Here is a 17,061-nt window from a genome sequence, read left to right as displayed (position 1 = left end):
TGCGGATAGGTACTGTGAGTGTGTGCAGATAGATACTGAAGGGACTGTGTGTGTGTGCAGATAGATACTGAAGGGACTGTGAGTGTGTGCAGATAGATACTGAAGGGACTGTGTGTGTGTGCAGATAGATACTGAAGGGACTGTGAGTGTGCAGATAGATACTGAAGGGACTGTGTGTGTGTGTGCAGATAGGTACTGAAGGGACTGTGAGTGTGTGCGGATAGGTACTGAAGGGACTGTGTGTGTGTGCAGATAGATACTGAAGGGACTGTGTGTGTGTGCAGATAGATACTGAAGGGACTGTGAGTGTGCAGATAGATACTGAAGGGACTGTGTGTGTGTGCAGATAGATACTGAAGGGACTGTGAGTGTGTGCAGATAGATACTGAAGGGACTGTGTGTGTGTGCAGATAGATACTGAAGGGACTGTGAGTGTGCAGATAGATACTGAAGGGACTGTGTGTGTGTGTGCAGATAGATACTGAAGGGACTGTGTGTGTGTGTGCAGATAGATACTGAAGGGACTGTGTGTGTGTGTGCAGATAGGTACTGAAGGGACTGTGTGTGTGTGTGCAGATAGATACTGAAGGGACTGTGTGTGTGTGCAGATAGATACTGAAGGGACTGTGTGTGTGTGCAGATAGATACTGAAGGGACTGTGTGTGTGTGCAGATAGATACTGAAGGGACTGTGTGTGTGTGCGGATAGGTACTGTGAGTGTGTGCAGATAGATACTGAAGGGACTGTGAGTGTGTGCAGATAGATTCTGAAGGGACTGTGTGTGTGTGCAGATAGACACTGAAGGGACTGTGTGTGTGTGCAGATAGATACTGAAGGGACTGTGAGTGTGCAGATAGATACTGAAGGGACTGTGTGTGTGTGTGCAGATAGATACTGAAGGGACTGTGTGTGTGTGCAGATAGATACTGAAGGGACTGTGTGTGTGTGCAGATAGATACTGAAGGGACTGTGAGTGTGTGCAGATAGATACTGAAGGGACTGTGAGTGTGTGCAGATAGATACTGAAGGGACTGTGAGTGTGTGCAGATAGATACTGAAGGGACTGTGAGTGTGTGCAGATAGATACTGAAGGGACTGTGTGTGTGTGCAGATAGATACTGAAGGGACTGTGTGTGTGTGCGGATAGATACTGAAGGGACTGTGTGTGTGTGCAGATAGATACTGAAGGGACTGTGTGTGTGTGCGGATAGGTACTGTGAGTGTGTGCAGATAGATACTGAAGGGACTGTGTGTGTGTGTGCAGATAGATACTGAAGGGACTGTGTGTGTGTGCAGATAGATACTGAAGGGACTGTGTGTGTGTGCAGATAGATACTGAAGGGACTGTGTGTGTGTGCGGATAGGTACTGAAGGGACTGTGTGAGTGTGTGCAGATAGATACTGAAGGGACTGTGTGTGTGTGTGCAGATAGATACTGAAGGGACTGTGTGTGTGTGTGCAGATAGATACTGAAGGGACTGTGTGAGTGTGTGCAGATAGATACTGAAGGGACTGTGAGTGTGTGCGGATAGATACTGAAGGGACTGTGTGTGTGTGCTGATAGATACTGAAGGGACTGTGTGTGTGTGCAGATAGGTACTGAAGGGACTGTGTGAGTGTGTGCAGATAGATACTGAAGGGACTGTGTGTGTGTGTGTGCAGATAGATACTGAAGGGACTGTGAGAGTGTGCAGATAGATACTGAAGGGACTGTGTGTGTGTGTGCAGATAGATACTGAAGGGACTGTGTGAGTGTGTGCAGATAGATACTGAAGGGACTGTGTGAGTGTGTGCAGATAGGTACTGTGAGTGTGTGCAGATAGATACTGAAGGGACTGTGTGTGTGTGCAGATAGATACTGAAGGGACTGTGTGTGTGTGCAGATAGATACTGAAGGGACTGTGTGTGTGTGCGGATAGGTACTGTGAGTGTGTGCAGATAGATACTGAAGGGACTGTGAGTGTGTGCAGATAGATTCTGAAGGGACTGTGTGTGTGTGCAGATAGATACTGAAGGGACTGTGTGTGTGTGCAGATAGATACTGAAGGGACTGTGTGTGTGTGCAGATAGATACTGAAGGGACTGTGTGTGTGTGCGGATAGGTACTGAAGGGACTGTGTGAGTGTGTGCAGATAGATACTGAAGGGACTGTGTGTGTGTGTGCAGATAGATACTGAAGGGACTGTGTGTGTGTGTGCAGATAGATACTGAAGGGACTGTGTGAGTGTGTGCAGATAGATACTGAAGGGACTGTGAGTGTGTGCGGATAGATACTGAAGGGACTGTGTGTGTGTGCTGATAGATACTGAAGGGACTGTGTGTGTGTGCAGATAGGTACTGAAGGGACTGTGTGAGTGTGTGCAGATAGATACTGAAGGGACTGTGTGTGTGTGTGTGCAGATAGATACTGAAGGGACTGTGAGAGTGTGCAGATAGATACTGAAGGGACTGTGTGTGTGTGTGCAGATAGATACTGAAGGGACTGTGTGAGTGTGTGCAGATAGATACTGAAGGGACTGTGTGAGTGTGTGCAGATAGGTACTGTGAGTGTGTGCAGATAGATACTGAAGGGACTGTGAGTGTGTGCAGATAGATACTGAAGGGACTGTGTGTGTGTGCAGATAGGTACTGAAGGGACTGTGTGAGTGTGTGCAGATAGATACTGAAGGGACTGTGTGTGTGTGTGCAGATAGATACTGAAGGGACTGTGTGTGTGTGTGCAGATAGATACTGAAGGGACTGTGTGAGTGTGTGCAGATAGATACTGAAGGGACTGTGTGAGTGTGTGCAGATAGGTACTGAAGGGACTGTGTGTGTGTGCAGATAGGTACTGTGAGTGTGTGCAGATAGATACTGAAGGGACTGTGAGTGTGTGCAGATAGATACTGAAGGGACTGTGTGTGTGTGTGCAGATAGGTACTGAAGGGACTGTGTGTGTGTGTGCAGATAGATACTGAAGGGACTGTGTGTGTGTGCAGATAGATACTGAAGGGACTGTGTGAGTGTGTGCAGATAGGTACTGTGAGTGTGTGCAGATAGATACTGAAGGGACTGTGTGTGTGTGTGCAGATAGATACTGAAGGGACTGTGTGTGTGTGCAGATAGATACTGAAGGGACTGTGTGTGTGTGCAGATAGATACTGAAGGGACTGTGTGTGTGTGTGCAGATAGATACTGAAGGGACTGTGTGTGTGTGTGCAGATAGATACTGAAGGGACTGTGTGAGTGTGTGCAGATAGGTACTGAAGGGACTGTGTGAGTGTGTGCAGATAGGTACTGTGAGTGTGTGCAGATAGATACTGAAGGGACTGTGTGAGTGTGTGCAGATAGATACTGAAGGGACTGTGAGTGTGTGTGCAGATAGATACTGAAGGGACTGTGTGCGTGTGTGCAGATAGGTACTGAAGGGACTGTGTGAGTGTGTGCAGATAGGTACTGAAGGGACTGTGTGTGTGTGCAGATAGATACTGAAGGGACTGTGTGCGTGTGTGCAGATAGGTACTGAAGGGACTGTGTGAGTGTGTGCAGATAGGTACTGTGAGTGTGTGCAGATAGATACTGAAGGGACTGTGTGAGTGTGTGCAGATAGATACTGAAGGGACTGTGTGTGTGTGCAGATAGACACTGAAGGTACTGTGTGTGTGTGCAGATAGATACTGAAGGTACTGTGTGTGTGTGCAGATAGATACTGAAGGGACTGTGAGTGTGTGTGCAGATAGACACTGAAGGGACTGTGAGTGTGTGCAGATAGATACTGAAGGGACTGTGAGTGTGTGTGCAGATAGATACTGAAGGGACTGTGAGTGTGTGCAGATAGACACTGAAGGGACTGTGAGTGTGTGCAGATAGATACTGAAGGGACTGTGAGTGTGTGTGCAGATAGATACTGAAGGGACTGTGTGTGTGTGTGCAGATAGACACTGAAGGGACTGTGAGTGTGTGCAGATAGATACTGAAGGGACTGTGTGTGTGTGTGCAGATAGATACTGAAGGGACTGTGTGTGTGTGCAGATAGACACTGAAGGGACTGTGAGTGTGTGTGTGCAGATAGATACTGAAGGGACTGTGTGTGTGTGCAGATAGACACTGAAGGGACTGTGTGTGTGTGCAGATAGACACTGAAGGGACTGTGAGTGTGCGGATAGATACTGTGAGTGGGTGGATAGATACTGAGGGACTGCGGCTGTCACTGGAATGAATAGGGTGCAGGGGGGGGGGTTGAATACGTTTTGTTTTCCTGATGTTTTTGGCAATGTCCTTAAACGTCTGGTCACAGATTACTTCAGATGAGATATTGTCCAGCGCAGTCCCTGAATGGCAGGTTTGCATTACTGCGGGAGCGTCTGTGCCTTTAATCAAGCACACTCGCAATCTCCCGTCACGCAGTCTAGATGGCTCCAGCGTGTTATTAATCTTGTGTATGAAAGGTTATGTCAGCCGCGGCTCTGTGCTGTGATTTGGATTTTAACTGCAGAATTTTTATTTTTATTTTTAACTCCCCCCGTTCATTAAACAACGTTGTCGCATGTTTTATGATGTCTTTGTTTTCCAGGGCAGCAGATGAAAATGTCAAATGCACAGAGATTTATATTGAAACCCCCCAGCCCCCCGGGAGAATTAATAACCAGAACTTGACAGTTGACATTGACTGCAGTCTGAATACCCCGCGGTGCCATCATCCACCCCCCATCCTGCACGCTGGTGCACCAGGGCATCCTTCACTGCACCAAAGCGCATATGCATTGCTTCCCTTTGCCCTTTGAGTTGGATGGCACGTGTTTTCCTCGGTACAGAGTGCACAGTGCTTTGATGTGTGCTTGTACCGCAGCAGGCTGTGTGTAAGCACTTCTTGTGGGAGCCCAGTAAAATGGGAAGTGAAGATTACAAATTGATAATGTGGTCAGAACTGAGGTTGAGCAATCTTTTACTGGGGATAGTTTCCTTCCCTTTTCACACAGTATCCTGTGTCTCCTTTTTCAGCGTTGCAGTCTAATAAATAAGAAGTCCATTCTGTTGAAGTGGGACGCGTTGCTAGCACTAGTAGCTGGGTGTGATCGGGTATACCTTCGAGTGATAACCGGGGTTCCTGGGGATTTCACTGTGCATCTCAGCATGTCATTCATTTACCTGCCGTGGCCCAAGGGCATGATTTGCTTTTATAAGGCGGCCCAAGTAAAACTCCATTTCAAACTGTTGTACCTGTGTGTTGTTCTGTGCTCAGATGAGAACCCGGTTTGATTAGTTTCTCCAGTTCTGGTTGTTTTGCAGAGAAAGACCATTTTCATGACTCCAGCCAGCGGTGATAATCTCTGGAGCGCTGCTTTTAGTGCCACTTAGTTTCTTTGAGTGGAATAATTTTGTTCAAATCATTGTATCGACCTAGCAATACTTAATAGAGTTGTGATAAGAATTAAAACTGCTGAACCTGAAACAAACGTGATAGGATTTTTAATTAAAAGTGCTCTTCTGCCAGCCTGGTTTTTATTATATCTATCTGTCTATCTATCTATCCTTATTTTATGTCTGTTAGATTTGTGACCATCGTCTTCACACCAGCCTTCCCAGTATGTTTTCTTCCAGTCAGCCCCATTCATACAAATTCATGAAAAGTTAGTTTTTGAGATCTCTGAGTATCTATCTCTTGCCTTGACTGTTGCTGGCTTCTTTAACCGTTTTATAATAAATGGGTCTAACAAACTGGGCAGTGATTTAGGCACAGAGGCGGGGGTACATGTGTCTTTCGTGAACACTAAACCATTCCAAAAGAAACAGGGCTGTTCAGCTGCTTTGTCTCACAGTCTTTTACAGCTTTATCCTCTACCTAGAGGATTCGTACAGGGCTCCTCTAGTGTGCAAGGACGTAACTCTAGTACAAATGCTGTAGTTAGAGCTGTTTTTACAGACAAGTGCTTCGTTCTTTACTTTAAGCTGTCTGGGTTTGCCTGTATTGGTCGTTTGAAGACAGGTTTCTGAGCTGTGCTGTCAATGGGAGCCTTTGTGACGTCCCATCATCCCATCATTCTGTTATTAGTTTAAAGCTAAAAGACAAAGTGGTCAGATTAATGGCGTGTGCGTGTGCGTGTGCGTGTGCGTGTGCGTGTGTGTGTGTTGTTATATGATCCATTACAATATATGTGGCTTGTTATGGGTTTTTCTATATATATATATATATAAAGACTTTTACCGTTTGAATCTGTTTGGCAAGCTTCAGCTGTTTCCAAAATAAATAATTGCTAAATAAATAAGTAAACAAACTCATTGCCAAGCACTTGTGCTGTTTGATTAATACAGAATGAATTGCTGGAGTTGAGCCTGTCATGTTAATGCACCACCATTATTCAGAAGGACTGAGGACAATATGATCCTCCAGAGTGCTGGCTCATTTTTCATCCAGATTGAAATGTTTCTCTGCTGCTCATTGTTGTTCTTTTTCCATCATATTAATACAGAGCCTGATCAGACAGCAGACAAATTAAATAAATACACGTGCCTGGGAAAGCCGAGCAAAGATCAGTCCTCCCCCCGGGTCGCAGGTTCAATTCCAGCACGCAGCCCGGGGGAACTGGAAACCCATAGGATCGGGCCGTTTCACAGTCAGCCTGCTCTTCACAGCTACACTGAATCAGTTTTTAATTTATTTATTTTTCTCCAGGCTCCTGCTGCAGCGAGACTACAGCTTCCTGCGGGACATCAATGTCTGGCACCCCTTTGTCACCATCGGGGTCTACTCCTCCACCCTCTCCGCAGCCATGAGCAACCTGATCGGGGCGTCCCGCATCCTGTACGCGATGGCCAGGGACGACCTGTTCGGTGAGTCCACCCTCGCCCAGTCCCATATCAACAGAAGCAGCTGAGACCGCTCCCTCTAAGAATGCCCCGCTCCCCGTGGTTGTCACCAGTTCAATGAGAAGTTTAGAAGATCAGTATGTGCCGATCAAACAGAACGTCATTGATGCTGGTGTGGCGTGCTCTCGGTTATGGGATGACGTCATCGCTGACGGGAATATAGTGCAGGCGGTCGTGGGTACTCGCTGTATGTCATACTTCACATTTTACACATATATCAGGAAACTTGAGAAACTTGGTTATTATTCATCTGGACGTGTCACTTATCTGGTTTATCTGCAAGTTTGTTAATTTTCAATCTTACTTTTAAAAAATAAAATAAATAAGAGATCCTTACAGAAACGGCACTCGCCCAGCAAATCTTTTTGAAACCCGAGCCAACCGAAGTTCTAGTTACAGATCACACCCAATTATAATTCATAAAGGCAGATGGCAGTGACAGCCGTCGCTGTGTCAGTCATTAGGCTGCGAGTTCAGGAAGAGGTTCAAACAAAAAGAAGAAAGGAATCCTGCAGGTGCAGAGAACCTGAGCAGAAGAGCTGGAGTGTCCTGCGAGCCGCAGCCTGTGGAGAGAGGGAGAAAGGGAGAGAGGGAGAGAGGGGGGGGGGGCAGCGCCTTGACTGCTCTGCTAATTGCCATTCAATTCCGCTGATCTCCTTTCTTCCTTGATTACAGCTTGCCAGTCTAAGATCTGTGGGCTCGCCTGTGGAGATCTGAACATTAGACTTGGCAGAAGGGGGCAGAGATAAAGAGGAGCGTTTCAGAAGTGATACAATTAAAGAGCTGAGAATTTAAAATGTTGCCTGCTGTGAATAATGCACAGCGCCGAGCGGTCAGTGGGGCTCCGGCACCTGTTAGGAAGCAGCTTGGCAGCGGGGGACCTTCTGTTTTAGTGTCTTCTAGAGTAGCACCAGCTCTATATTTCTGCAGGTCTCTCACGTCGGTCCCTGACACACACTAGAGGGTTGGCACCAAGGATGTACCTACTTCTGACCTGCAAGGCTCTGCTAGACTGGGGTTCGACAAATAATTGTGAATGGCTGCCTCGTGTTGCACAATCCGTGGTATAGCGTTGCTGCATCGCGTATCCAACCAGAACTGTTGGATTTATTAGAATTTGTTCTTCATCTCTAATAATTATTCCATTTTGATATATGATTATTCAAATCAATATGCAACACATACAGTAGAGGTACAAGTATGGTAAACTGTAATTTTAGCATCAAATGCACTTAGAACATTATCAGATAATTCACATTCAATAAGAATAGATCAGCACTCAATCATAGTGCATTTTGTAGGCCCGGTATATAGAAACTTCTACACATTAGTTTACAGTTAATAGTCTATTTACAGAACAAGAGGCATGTTTACCACAGGTGTGCCGGATGTCTCCCCTGTCGAATTGAATGCTGTCTTGCCAGTTGTAAGGAGTTCCATTAACTAATCTCTTACTATTCATTATATAGGCTCCTTCTGGTGCGGTCTGTGTTTCACGTTCCTGTCTCTCGCGACACAGCACTGCCCATATATGGTCATGCTCCCCCCCCTCCCCCCCCCAGGAATAAATGCATTGTTCAGGACACTGGACCCCACCCAAACGAGTTATATAATGCAGGAGTTTTTTTTTTTTAAATAATTGTAAACATGTGTTTTCAAACACACACATTTTACAAAGTAAATGTTATTATTAAAATATCGAAAATGAATCTAACTCAATCCAAAATAATTTAACACCTTGAAGACTTGATTGCAGTGCTCACCCACACTCAATTCAGAGTCTTTCCCTGTGCACACCGACGCTCCCTCTCTCTCTCTCTCTCCCTATCTCATTTGCTCTCACTGCTTCAGGTGCACCTGTCAACCACAGCAGTCCACTGCGTTGCTGCATAGCCCAGCACTCCAATTCCCTGAGCTGTGTCTTGTATCTCTGCCAGCTGCCAAGTGAAGTTATTTACAGTGAGCGGCCCATCGGAGCTGGCATGCTCCAGCGCCAAGTCTTCAGACTGGATGATACCACTGCCTGGTGAATTCTCAGAGCTGATGTATGCAGTTCTTGAAGGACAAAAACAGCAGAAGGTACCAGCTTGTTAATGTTGGCAAGCGCGCTCTGCAGTACCCGAGCTGATGTTCTCTCCTTCTTCCCCAGGAAAGGTGCTGGCTCCAGCCAAGATGATGTCCTGCAGTGGCAATCTGTGGGCTGTCGTGCTCATCTCCTGGTTTCTAGTTCAGGTGGGTGCTCCTGGCTTTAGGGACAAGAGTCTTGAAACTTGTGCCAGCCCTGCCGCACCCACTCCTGGGTTCCAGACCTCTCCTTGTTTAGCAGAGAGAATGAAATGAACAGGTGCCAGGAGTTCGGTCTGCAGGTGTGGAAGTAAGGGTTCTGCATGCAGCTATAAGGGAGGAATGATTTATTAACATCAGACTCCTGGCTCCTGATCATTTAAATACAAAATACTTACTTGAAGGTAGTTCTGAAACTCAGGACTGTGTGCAGCAGGGCTAGTGCGAGTTTCAAGCCATGGGGCCAGTTGATATTATTATTATTATTATTATTATTATTATTATTATTATTTATTTCTTAGCAGACGCCCTTATCCAGGGCGACTTACAGTCGTAAACAAAAATACATTTCAAGAATCACAGTACAAATATTAATACAATCAAGAGCAAGATAGAATACAATGACTTCGGTTCTAGCAAGTACAAGTATATGACAAAATACAATTCAATAACGGGGCAGATAAGTGTCAGTGATAGTTACATCAGGATATAATTAAATACAAAACACTACAGATTAAGTAACACTTGTGACAGATTACAGTACTCTAAAGTACAGGATTAAATGCAGTAAAATAGGGAGCAGATAAGGGCAAGTAAAGCGCATTTAAGGAAGAGTGATAGTGTCCAGAGGGAAAAGAGGAGTGGTACAGGTGCTGTCTGAAGAGGTGAGTCTTGAGGAGGCGCCGGAAGGTGGTCAGGGACTGGGCAGTCCTGACATCTGTAGGAAGGTCATTCCACCACTTCGACTGCGGAGGGCATCGGATAAGCAGCCACTCTGACCCTTGTAGGCAGTGCTACAGTAGACTGATTCATTCATTGATCATTCATTGCCCACATGCAGTGTAGGTAACGGGGCAGCCCCTGTGTGTGCATGGGCTGTGGATCTGTCCCAAAGCTGTAAAGGACTGACACAGGTATGAAAGAGAAATGTAAAACAAATGCACATTACATTAGAAAGGGACACAGTGCCTCTTTCGCTAGAACTAGGAGGTTAATACGTAAATCAGTCAACAAATAAGTGAAAGTAGTTTCCTCCCTTATAAAAGCCCTGCACAGTAAAAGCATGGCAAAGTGCATTAACACATAGTGATGACATGGTAAAGCACAGATGGTACAAGCATATTCACGAACACGGCAAAGCACCATCCTCTCTGGTGACTTCATAGTATGGAAAAGCACATGGAAACTACAGCATCCCAGTGGAAATGTGTCGTGCTGAAGCGAAGGGTCTGTCTGCTGAGTGGTTAGACACAGTAAGTGCTCCACGCCACGGTGGGCTGCACCGCTCCAGCAGCTCAGAGCTCTGTATTGACAGAAATCATTAGGGCTTCAGATCTGTGTGCTGGCCTCACTGTGGATCCGCAGTGTGAAAAACGACGGTTTGGCAGGAGCACGTTTCGGAGGACGAGTGTTCCAGTCTCCGTTTCCCAAGGGATACAAATAATAATTGGGCATTCCAAACTGGGAAGAAAACCAGGGTAAAAAAAAACATTGGTGACAACTACATTTTTTATAAAACAAAAAACAAAAAAAAGAAATCAATAGGGCTGAAAACACCACACAGCCGCATAATTAATACCTGCCTTCACTCTTGTAATTAGTTATCATTAGGGCTCCAGTCCTGGAGGGAGATGAAATGATTCAGTTCCCCAAATCGACAGGATGCCTCAACTAATGGCAGTAATTGATCGGCAAGGTGTTCCGCGCTTTTGAGTAATTTCATCAATTACACCCTTTTTCAGAACTGGCCTTTTACTTTTTCTTTTATTTCTTTATTTTTTTTTTTAAGTTGTCAGTTCCAGCCGCTGGGCTAATACAGGATGAACTGTGTGTGTGTGTGTGTGTGTGTGTGTGTGTGTGTGTGTGCGTGATCCTGCATGCCTCCCCACACTGAGACCAGCACAGGATGAACTGTGTGTGTGTGTGTGTGTGTGTGTGTGTGCGTGCGTGATCCTGCATGCCTCCCACACTGAGACCAGCACAGGATGAACTGTGTGTGTGTGTGTGTGTGTGTGTGTGTGTGTGCGTGATCCTGCATGCCTCCCCACACTGAGACCAGCACAGGATGAACTGTGTGTGTGTGTGTGTGTGTGTGTGTGTGTGTGTGTGTGTGTGTGTGTGTGTGTGTGTGTGTGTGTGTGCGTGCGTGATCCTGCATGCCTCCCACACTGAGACCAGCACAGGATGAACTGTGTGTGTGTGTGTGTGTGTGTGTGTGTGTGTGTGTGTGTGTATGTGTGTGATTCTGCATGCCTCCCACACTGAGACCAGCACAGGCTGCCCACCCCCCACACAGTGAGATGAAGGGGGTTCAGGATGTCACACTGTATTTTACAGGCTTCGCTGTTTTGAATTGGTTTTTAAACCCTTCTCCAAACTTTCAGGATCACCCAGGGGTCAGGGACATCCAACGTATCTCGATGAATGCGTTTTATCTGCCATTCAAGCTGGAATGAAAGCACACATATTCAGCCTGGCCTTTCGCTCATGATTCCTGAGAGCTCTGCCTGGCTCTCACTGTGTTAAGTAGGATCCAGATCTTTGCTTTTGAAAGGAGCTCTAAAACTATAACTATATTGTATTGTATAAGAGTAGATGTCATGGGAAGGGTAACTCTTATTGTTACAAGAGATGTTAACTTACAACTGTGTGGTATGCATGGCATGACAGCTATGTATAGAATGTGCTGACTTTATACAAATCCTTGACAGTGATTGGGTGATTTATCATACAGGATTTATAATACAGTATTAAATGACAAGGATACTGTTAACACTTATTATTGAATGTTGGTCCTTGTGTATGTGATATATATATAGTGTAATAATGTAAACCCAGGGTTCTTTGACACAAGCTTTGCTCTCATGGTTTATGATCGTTGTACCGTGGATGCGATGTATTTGCTAGTAATTTACTTCAGTATGTATGTTGTACTGTATTCTATCTTCCTGGGCAGGTTTAGCTCTGATGCCAGTCTGTGCTCTGTGTGTTTGCTCTTTGCAGCTGGTGCTGTTCTCAGGGAAGCTCAACACCATCGCGGGGATCGTCGCCATCTTCTTCATGCTGGTGTACGCAGCCATGGACCTGGCCTGCCTGGCGCTGGAGTGGGCCTCCGCACCTAACTTCAGGTACCATGCCTGGGCACAGCTTTCCTGTCTCCTGAGCACGTCGCATTGTTAATATCACAGGTAGAGAGTTCACACTGTCGCTCGCACGGGCACAGCTCTCCCGTCTCTGAGCGCGCCGCATCGTTAATATCACAGGTAGAGAGATCACACTGTCGCTTGTATTGGTGTCATTAGAGATGGGCTCGGACGTACATTATAAACATGTTTCAGTGTGAGCTGATGTGACCCTATCTGTGTAGGAACCACACTGCCTCCCAGTCCCTGGACACCACTGTGCCCGTTAAGCCACTTGTTCTCCTCTTCTCTCTGTTTAGTGTAGCAAGCAAGAGGAGAAATAAGCCTCTCTTAATGTCACTAAATCTACAGCCAGGAACCCCACAGACTCTTAGCTTTGCAAAAGGTCAGGTGTGTTAGCTGTTAGGAGACTGGGCTTGCTGATCATTTTGTTAAATTACAGTGGAGCGGTGTTGGCATGGCACCCAGATGCATTGGCAAGCTGACTGGAGAAGTGATTCAGGGAGCTGTGGCCTGCAGATAAATAAATAGGGATACTAAGAGCTTGCACACACCCACACATGCATGCATGATAAAATGCTATTTGGTTCAGAAGAAGAGTTTTCAATTCTCTAAAGCAACTGTGTGTGTGTTAGTTTTGTATGTTTTTCTTGCTGGTCTGATAGCTCTGGTCTGGAGTATGAACCCAGTGGCATACAGACTGATACACTGTGGACTCTCCTTCCGCTGTTATCAGGGGTTTGGTTGACAGTCAGAAGAGCAAGACAGAATCCCCTAACGAACCAGGCAGTCGTCGTTGTTTCTTTCAGACAAACTCAATTGTCTGACATGATGTCCTCAGGGACACTTGAATTAACATAATCATAATCAATTCAGCAGAAGTACTTGTTCTTATTTGCTGTTACTAAGTACGGCACACTGCTAATCTGCTGTGATCTTGTCAGCATGGTAATGACAAATAATAATAATAAAGACAGGTGATTTCCCAGCAACATTCAGGTTTAGCTTCAGGAAACCTCAATACAGCTTCTGGCCTGACTCCAGTAACATGTCCAAAATACCTGGTGATGCTTTTCCAATACAGCAGTTAAAAAATGATTGACGTCTTTCTTTTTTGGATACAGCATGAAAAGGGTTTTAAACAGTGTACTGTACTGTTTAAAATAAGTTGTGAACCTGGGAATCCCAAGAGTAACACAAGCCAGCCTGAACAAGTGCGCTGTACAGCTCTTACAGAAAGCTAACCCAGCAGCTTTAAAGAGTGAACTGTGACACTTAGCGGGGTTCAGCTTCTCGCGGTCTGCATCTGAAAATCCGCTAATTTGAACTATTAGATATAAGCCACTTTAAATGTCTGCCCGTTGTTTCGCTTTATTACTCTGGGGTTGAAACAGGAACAGTCATATGAAACCTAGCAGGGGGACAGGCTCCCGCATCCCAGACCATGTATACACTCCTGCGCTGCTTTACAGAGAGCGAGAGGGGGGACAGTCCAGCCAGGCTGGGATAAGCACAGTACAACCTCACAGTGAGATTCGCACAGATTGTATTGTTCGATTGCGTGCGATCATGTGCCAGCGGGACCTCGATACGGGAGAGGTGTGTGACTATCCAGAGAAAGGAGGATTATTGGGAAAATTCACAAAGCCATTTACTCTTGTGTCATATTCTACAAAGGGTGCAGCTCTCTTTTGGAGACACTGGGGGTGAAAGCCCATGTGAGTAGCTGTTTGCCCAGTGGAAAGCGGGCATCGAGAGAGAAGCAAGCTGCTGAATCTCTCTCGGCTCAGCCCTGCCAGAACTAACTCTCCTCTGCAGCTACAGTAAGCTTTTAAGCTAATTACACACAACCTAAAGAAGCATGATGGAGGATTCAGACAAATTAATTGTGACTTTTAAAAAGGAGCTATTTAAGTATAATGGGGTGACGTGCACTCTCTCACAGGAACACCCCAACCTCCCCCCCCCCCAGGTATGGGAGGCATATAGGCTTTTATTTTCTGTAGTGCAGTTTTCCCAGCTGGGTGCATTTAATGATCGAGACGTCTCATTTAAATGGTAATTACAATAGCCAGGAACAGGCTTAATGGATGTTTATCATTAGGGTCTATTATTGCAGAAGGTTGGGGTCATCCTGTGATTGATGACCCTGTCCTCACCACTGGGACAACTCAGATGTGTCGTTTCATCTCTCAATCCTCTCTGCTATTTTTATCAGTTTTAATTATCGTTATTTAGTTGGTTGTCTCTTTTTTAAATATCCATTATCTGTTTATAAGTGCCTGTCTGTTTGGTGCTGAGGTATTCATTTGTGTTCAGTTATGTTCTTAGTGTTGTATTTCTCTCTCTCTCTCGCTCTCTCTCTCCAGGCCCACGTTCCGCTACTTTACCTGGCACACCTGTGTGCTGGGGATTGTGGGCTGCAGCATCATGATGTTCCTCATTAACCCTATCTACGCCTCGGCCAGCATCGCCTTCATGCTGTTCCTGCTCGTCATCATCCACTACCTGTCTCCCACCAGCAGCTGGGGCTACATCAGCCAGGCCCTCATCTTCCACCAGGTACTCCTTTCAGACACCTCCAAGCACCTCCAAATGCTTCCAAACATCTCCAAGCACCTCCAAATGCTTCCAAACATCTCCAAGCACCTCCAAATGCTTCCAAACATCTCCAAGCACCTCCAAATGCTTCCAAATATCTCCAGACACCTCCAAATGCTTCCAAACATCTCCAAGCACCTCCAAATGCTTCCAAACATCTCCAAGCACCTCCAAATGCTTCCAAACATCTCCAAGCACCTCCAAATGCTTCCAAATATCTCCAGACACCTCCAAATGCTTCCAAACATCTCCAAGCACCTCCAAATGCTTCCAAACATCTCCAAGCACCTCCAAATGCTTCCAAACATCTCCAAGCACCTCCAAATGCTTCCAAACATCTCCAGACACCTCCAAATGCTTCCAAACATCTCCAGACACCTCCAAATGCTTCCAGATCTTAAAAGGGTGACAGCAGTATGTCATCGGGTTCATTACAGCATGTTTTTTTAATTTTATTTAGTAGTCGCCAATTGTTTTTTTTGTTTTTTTTATCATTTTCTCCCCAATTTGGAATCGCCAATTATTTTTGGGCTCAGCTCTCCGCTACCACCCACACTGCCTCAGCCGGCCGCTTCTTTTCACACTGCAGACTCACCATGCAGCCACCTCAGAGCTACAGTGAGGACAACGCAGCTCTGGGCAGCTTACAGGCAAGCCCGCAGGCGCCCGGACATATATATATATACACACATACATACATAGATAGAGAGAGACGCTTATGTAATAGGAAGAACTTTTCTAAGGATGTTCTTTAGCTATCAGAATCTGGGTGGAGTATATGAAGGCCTCCTGTCAGCCTGTCATGGTCAGGTGTGGTTGTCACTGACATGCTTGTTAATTGTTTTTTATTAGATTTTTGCATAATACACAGCAGCACCAGGTGGCAGAATGGTGTAACAGTTGCAAGTATCTCCACAAAAACTTGGCTGTTTTGACACATGTATTTTAACTCGTTCTTGATGAAGGCATCACGAATCAAAAATTTAAAAAAACACCTTTTTTGTGTGTATGTGTGTGTGTATATATTTTTGTGTGTATGTGTGTGTGAAGGCGGTGATAGAAAGTGAGTTGAGCAGCTCTCTTCCTCCTCGATTTTAAAGCACTGTTCTTCCCTGCAGACACGCTGCCGTCGGACCCGCTGCAGTCCCGCTACGACTCCTGGCTCACCCTCATCGACAAGCTGAACATCAAGGCATTCGTCAACCTCACCCTGGCTGACACCATCCGGCACGGGGTGCAGCAGCTGCTCTTCATCTCGGGCCTGGGTATGTGCGCACACTCACACAGACGCCATCTCACACCGCAGGGCTGGAAATCACTCCTATTGCACAGCAGTTTCACCCATTCCAGGGTTTAATACAAGCTTGATAAGCCACAGTGTATAGTTAACAAGCTCAGGTGTGTCGCATTAAACTCATAGCGAAACCAGGAATGGATCAAACTGCTATGGAATAGGAGTCTTATTTCCATTCCTGTACTGGCTCTCAAACGCTCTAACTTACAGCTGTGACTCAAATTTATCCAAATACCGAAATATTAATTCAGTAACGGCCCCCGAGGAGAAGCTCCAGCAGCTGCTCCGCGAGCTGCGCATCAAGGCAGACATCCACACCGTGGCCTGGGACTCCGTGGTGGCCCTGCACTGGCACAAACAGGCAGGAAGGAAGCCAGAGGAGGAGCTGGAGCTGGAGGAGGAGGACTTTGAGAACAGCTTCCCCAGCAACGCCACCCGCATCTCCGATGATTACCTGCAGGCCATCAACAGGATGATCCTGCAGCAGGCCTCGGAGCTGGCCGTGCGCTTCCTGTACCTGCCTCGACCCCCCGCGGACACCAGCCTGTACCACACCTACCTGCGCCACCTGGACATCATGACCAAAGACCTGGGACCCACTCTGCTCATCCACGGAGTGACTCCCATCACCAGCACTCACCTCTGAGCCTGCCCCGCCCCCCCGCGGACTCCAGCCTCTACCACACCTACCTGGACATCATGACTAAAGACCTGGGACCCACTCTGCTCATCCACGGAGTGACTCCCATCACCAGCACTCACCTCTGAGCCTGCCTCGACCCCCCTGCAGACACCAGCCTCTACCACACCTACCTGCGCCACCTGGACATCATGACCAAAGACCTGGGACCCACTCTACTCATCCACAGAGTGACTCCCGTCACCGGCACTCAC

At 46.4% G+C, this 17,061-nt stretch overlaps 1 protein-coding gene across 1 annotated transcript in view; it reads left to right on the top strand.

Annotated features, from left to right (window-relative positions):
- The window catches only part of LOC117423212 (solute carrier family 12 member 9-like), a 28,999-nt gene extending 12,186 nt beyond the window's left edge, over positions 1-16,813 (top strand). Inside the window, exons 5-11 of the mRNA XM_058989651.1 lie at positions 6,653-6,810; positions 8,996-9,078; positions 12,133-12,257; positions 14,642-14,834; positions 15,924-15,936; positions 15,992-16,138; positions 16,419-16,813. Coding sequence (XP_058845634.1) covers positions 6,653-6,810; positions 8,996-9,078; positions 12,133-12,257; positions 14,642-14,834; positions 15,924-15,936; positions 15,992-16,138; positions 16,419-16,813 — 1,114 coding nt within the window. The remainder of the gene's footprint in view (positions 1-6,652; positions 6,811-8,995; positions 9,079-12,132; positions 12,258-14,641; positions 14,835-15,923; positions 15,937-15,991; positions 16,139-16,418) is intronic.
- Positions 16,814-17,061: the final 248 nt, after the last annotated feature.

Source organism: Acipenser ruthenus, chromosome 17 (genome assembly GCF_902713425.1).
Source record: "Acipenser ruthenus chromosome 17, fAciRut3.2 maternal haplotype, whole genome shotgun sequence".
Lineage (NCBI taxonomy): Eukaryota > Metazoa > Chordata > Actinopteri > Acipenseriformes > Acipenseridae > Acipenser > Acipenser ruthenus.
The sequence above is the reverse complement of the archived record's forward strand: the minus strand, read 5'-3'. Positions and strand labels throughout refer to the sequence as shown.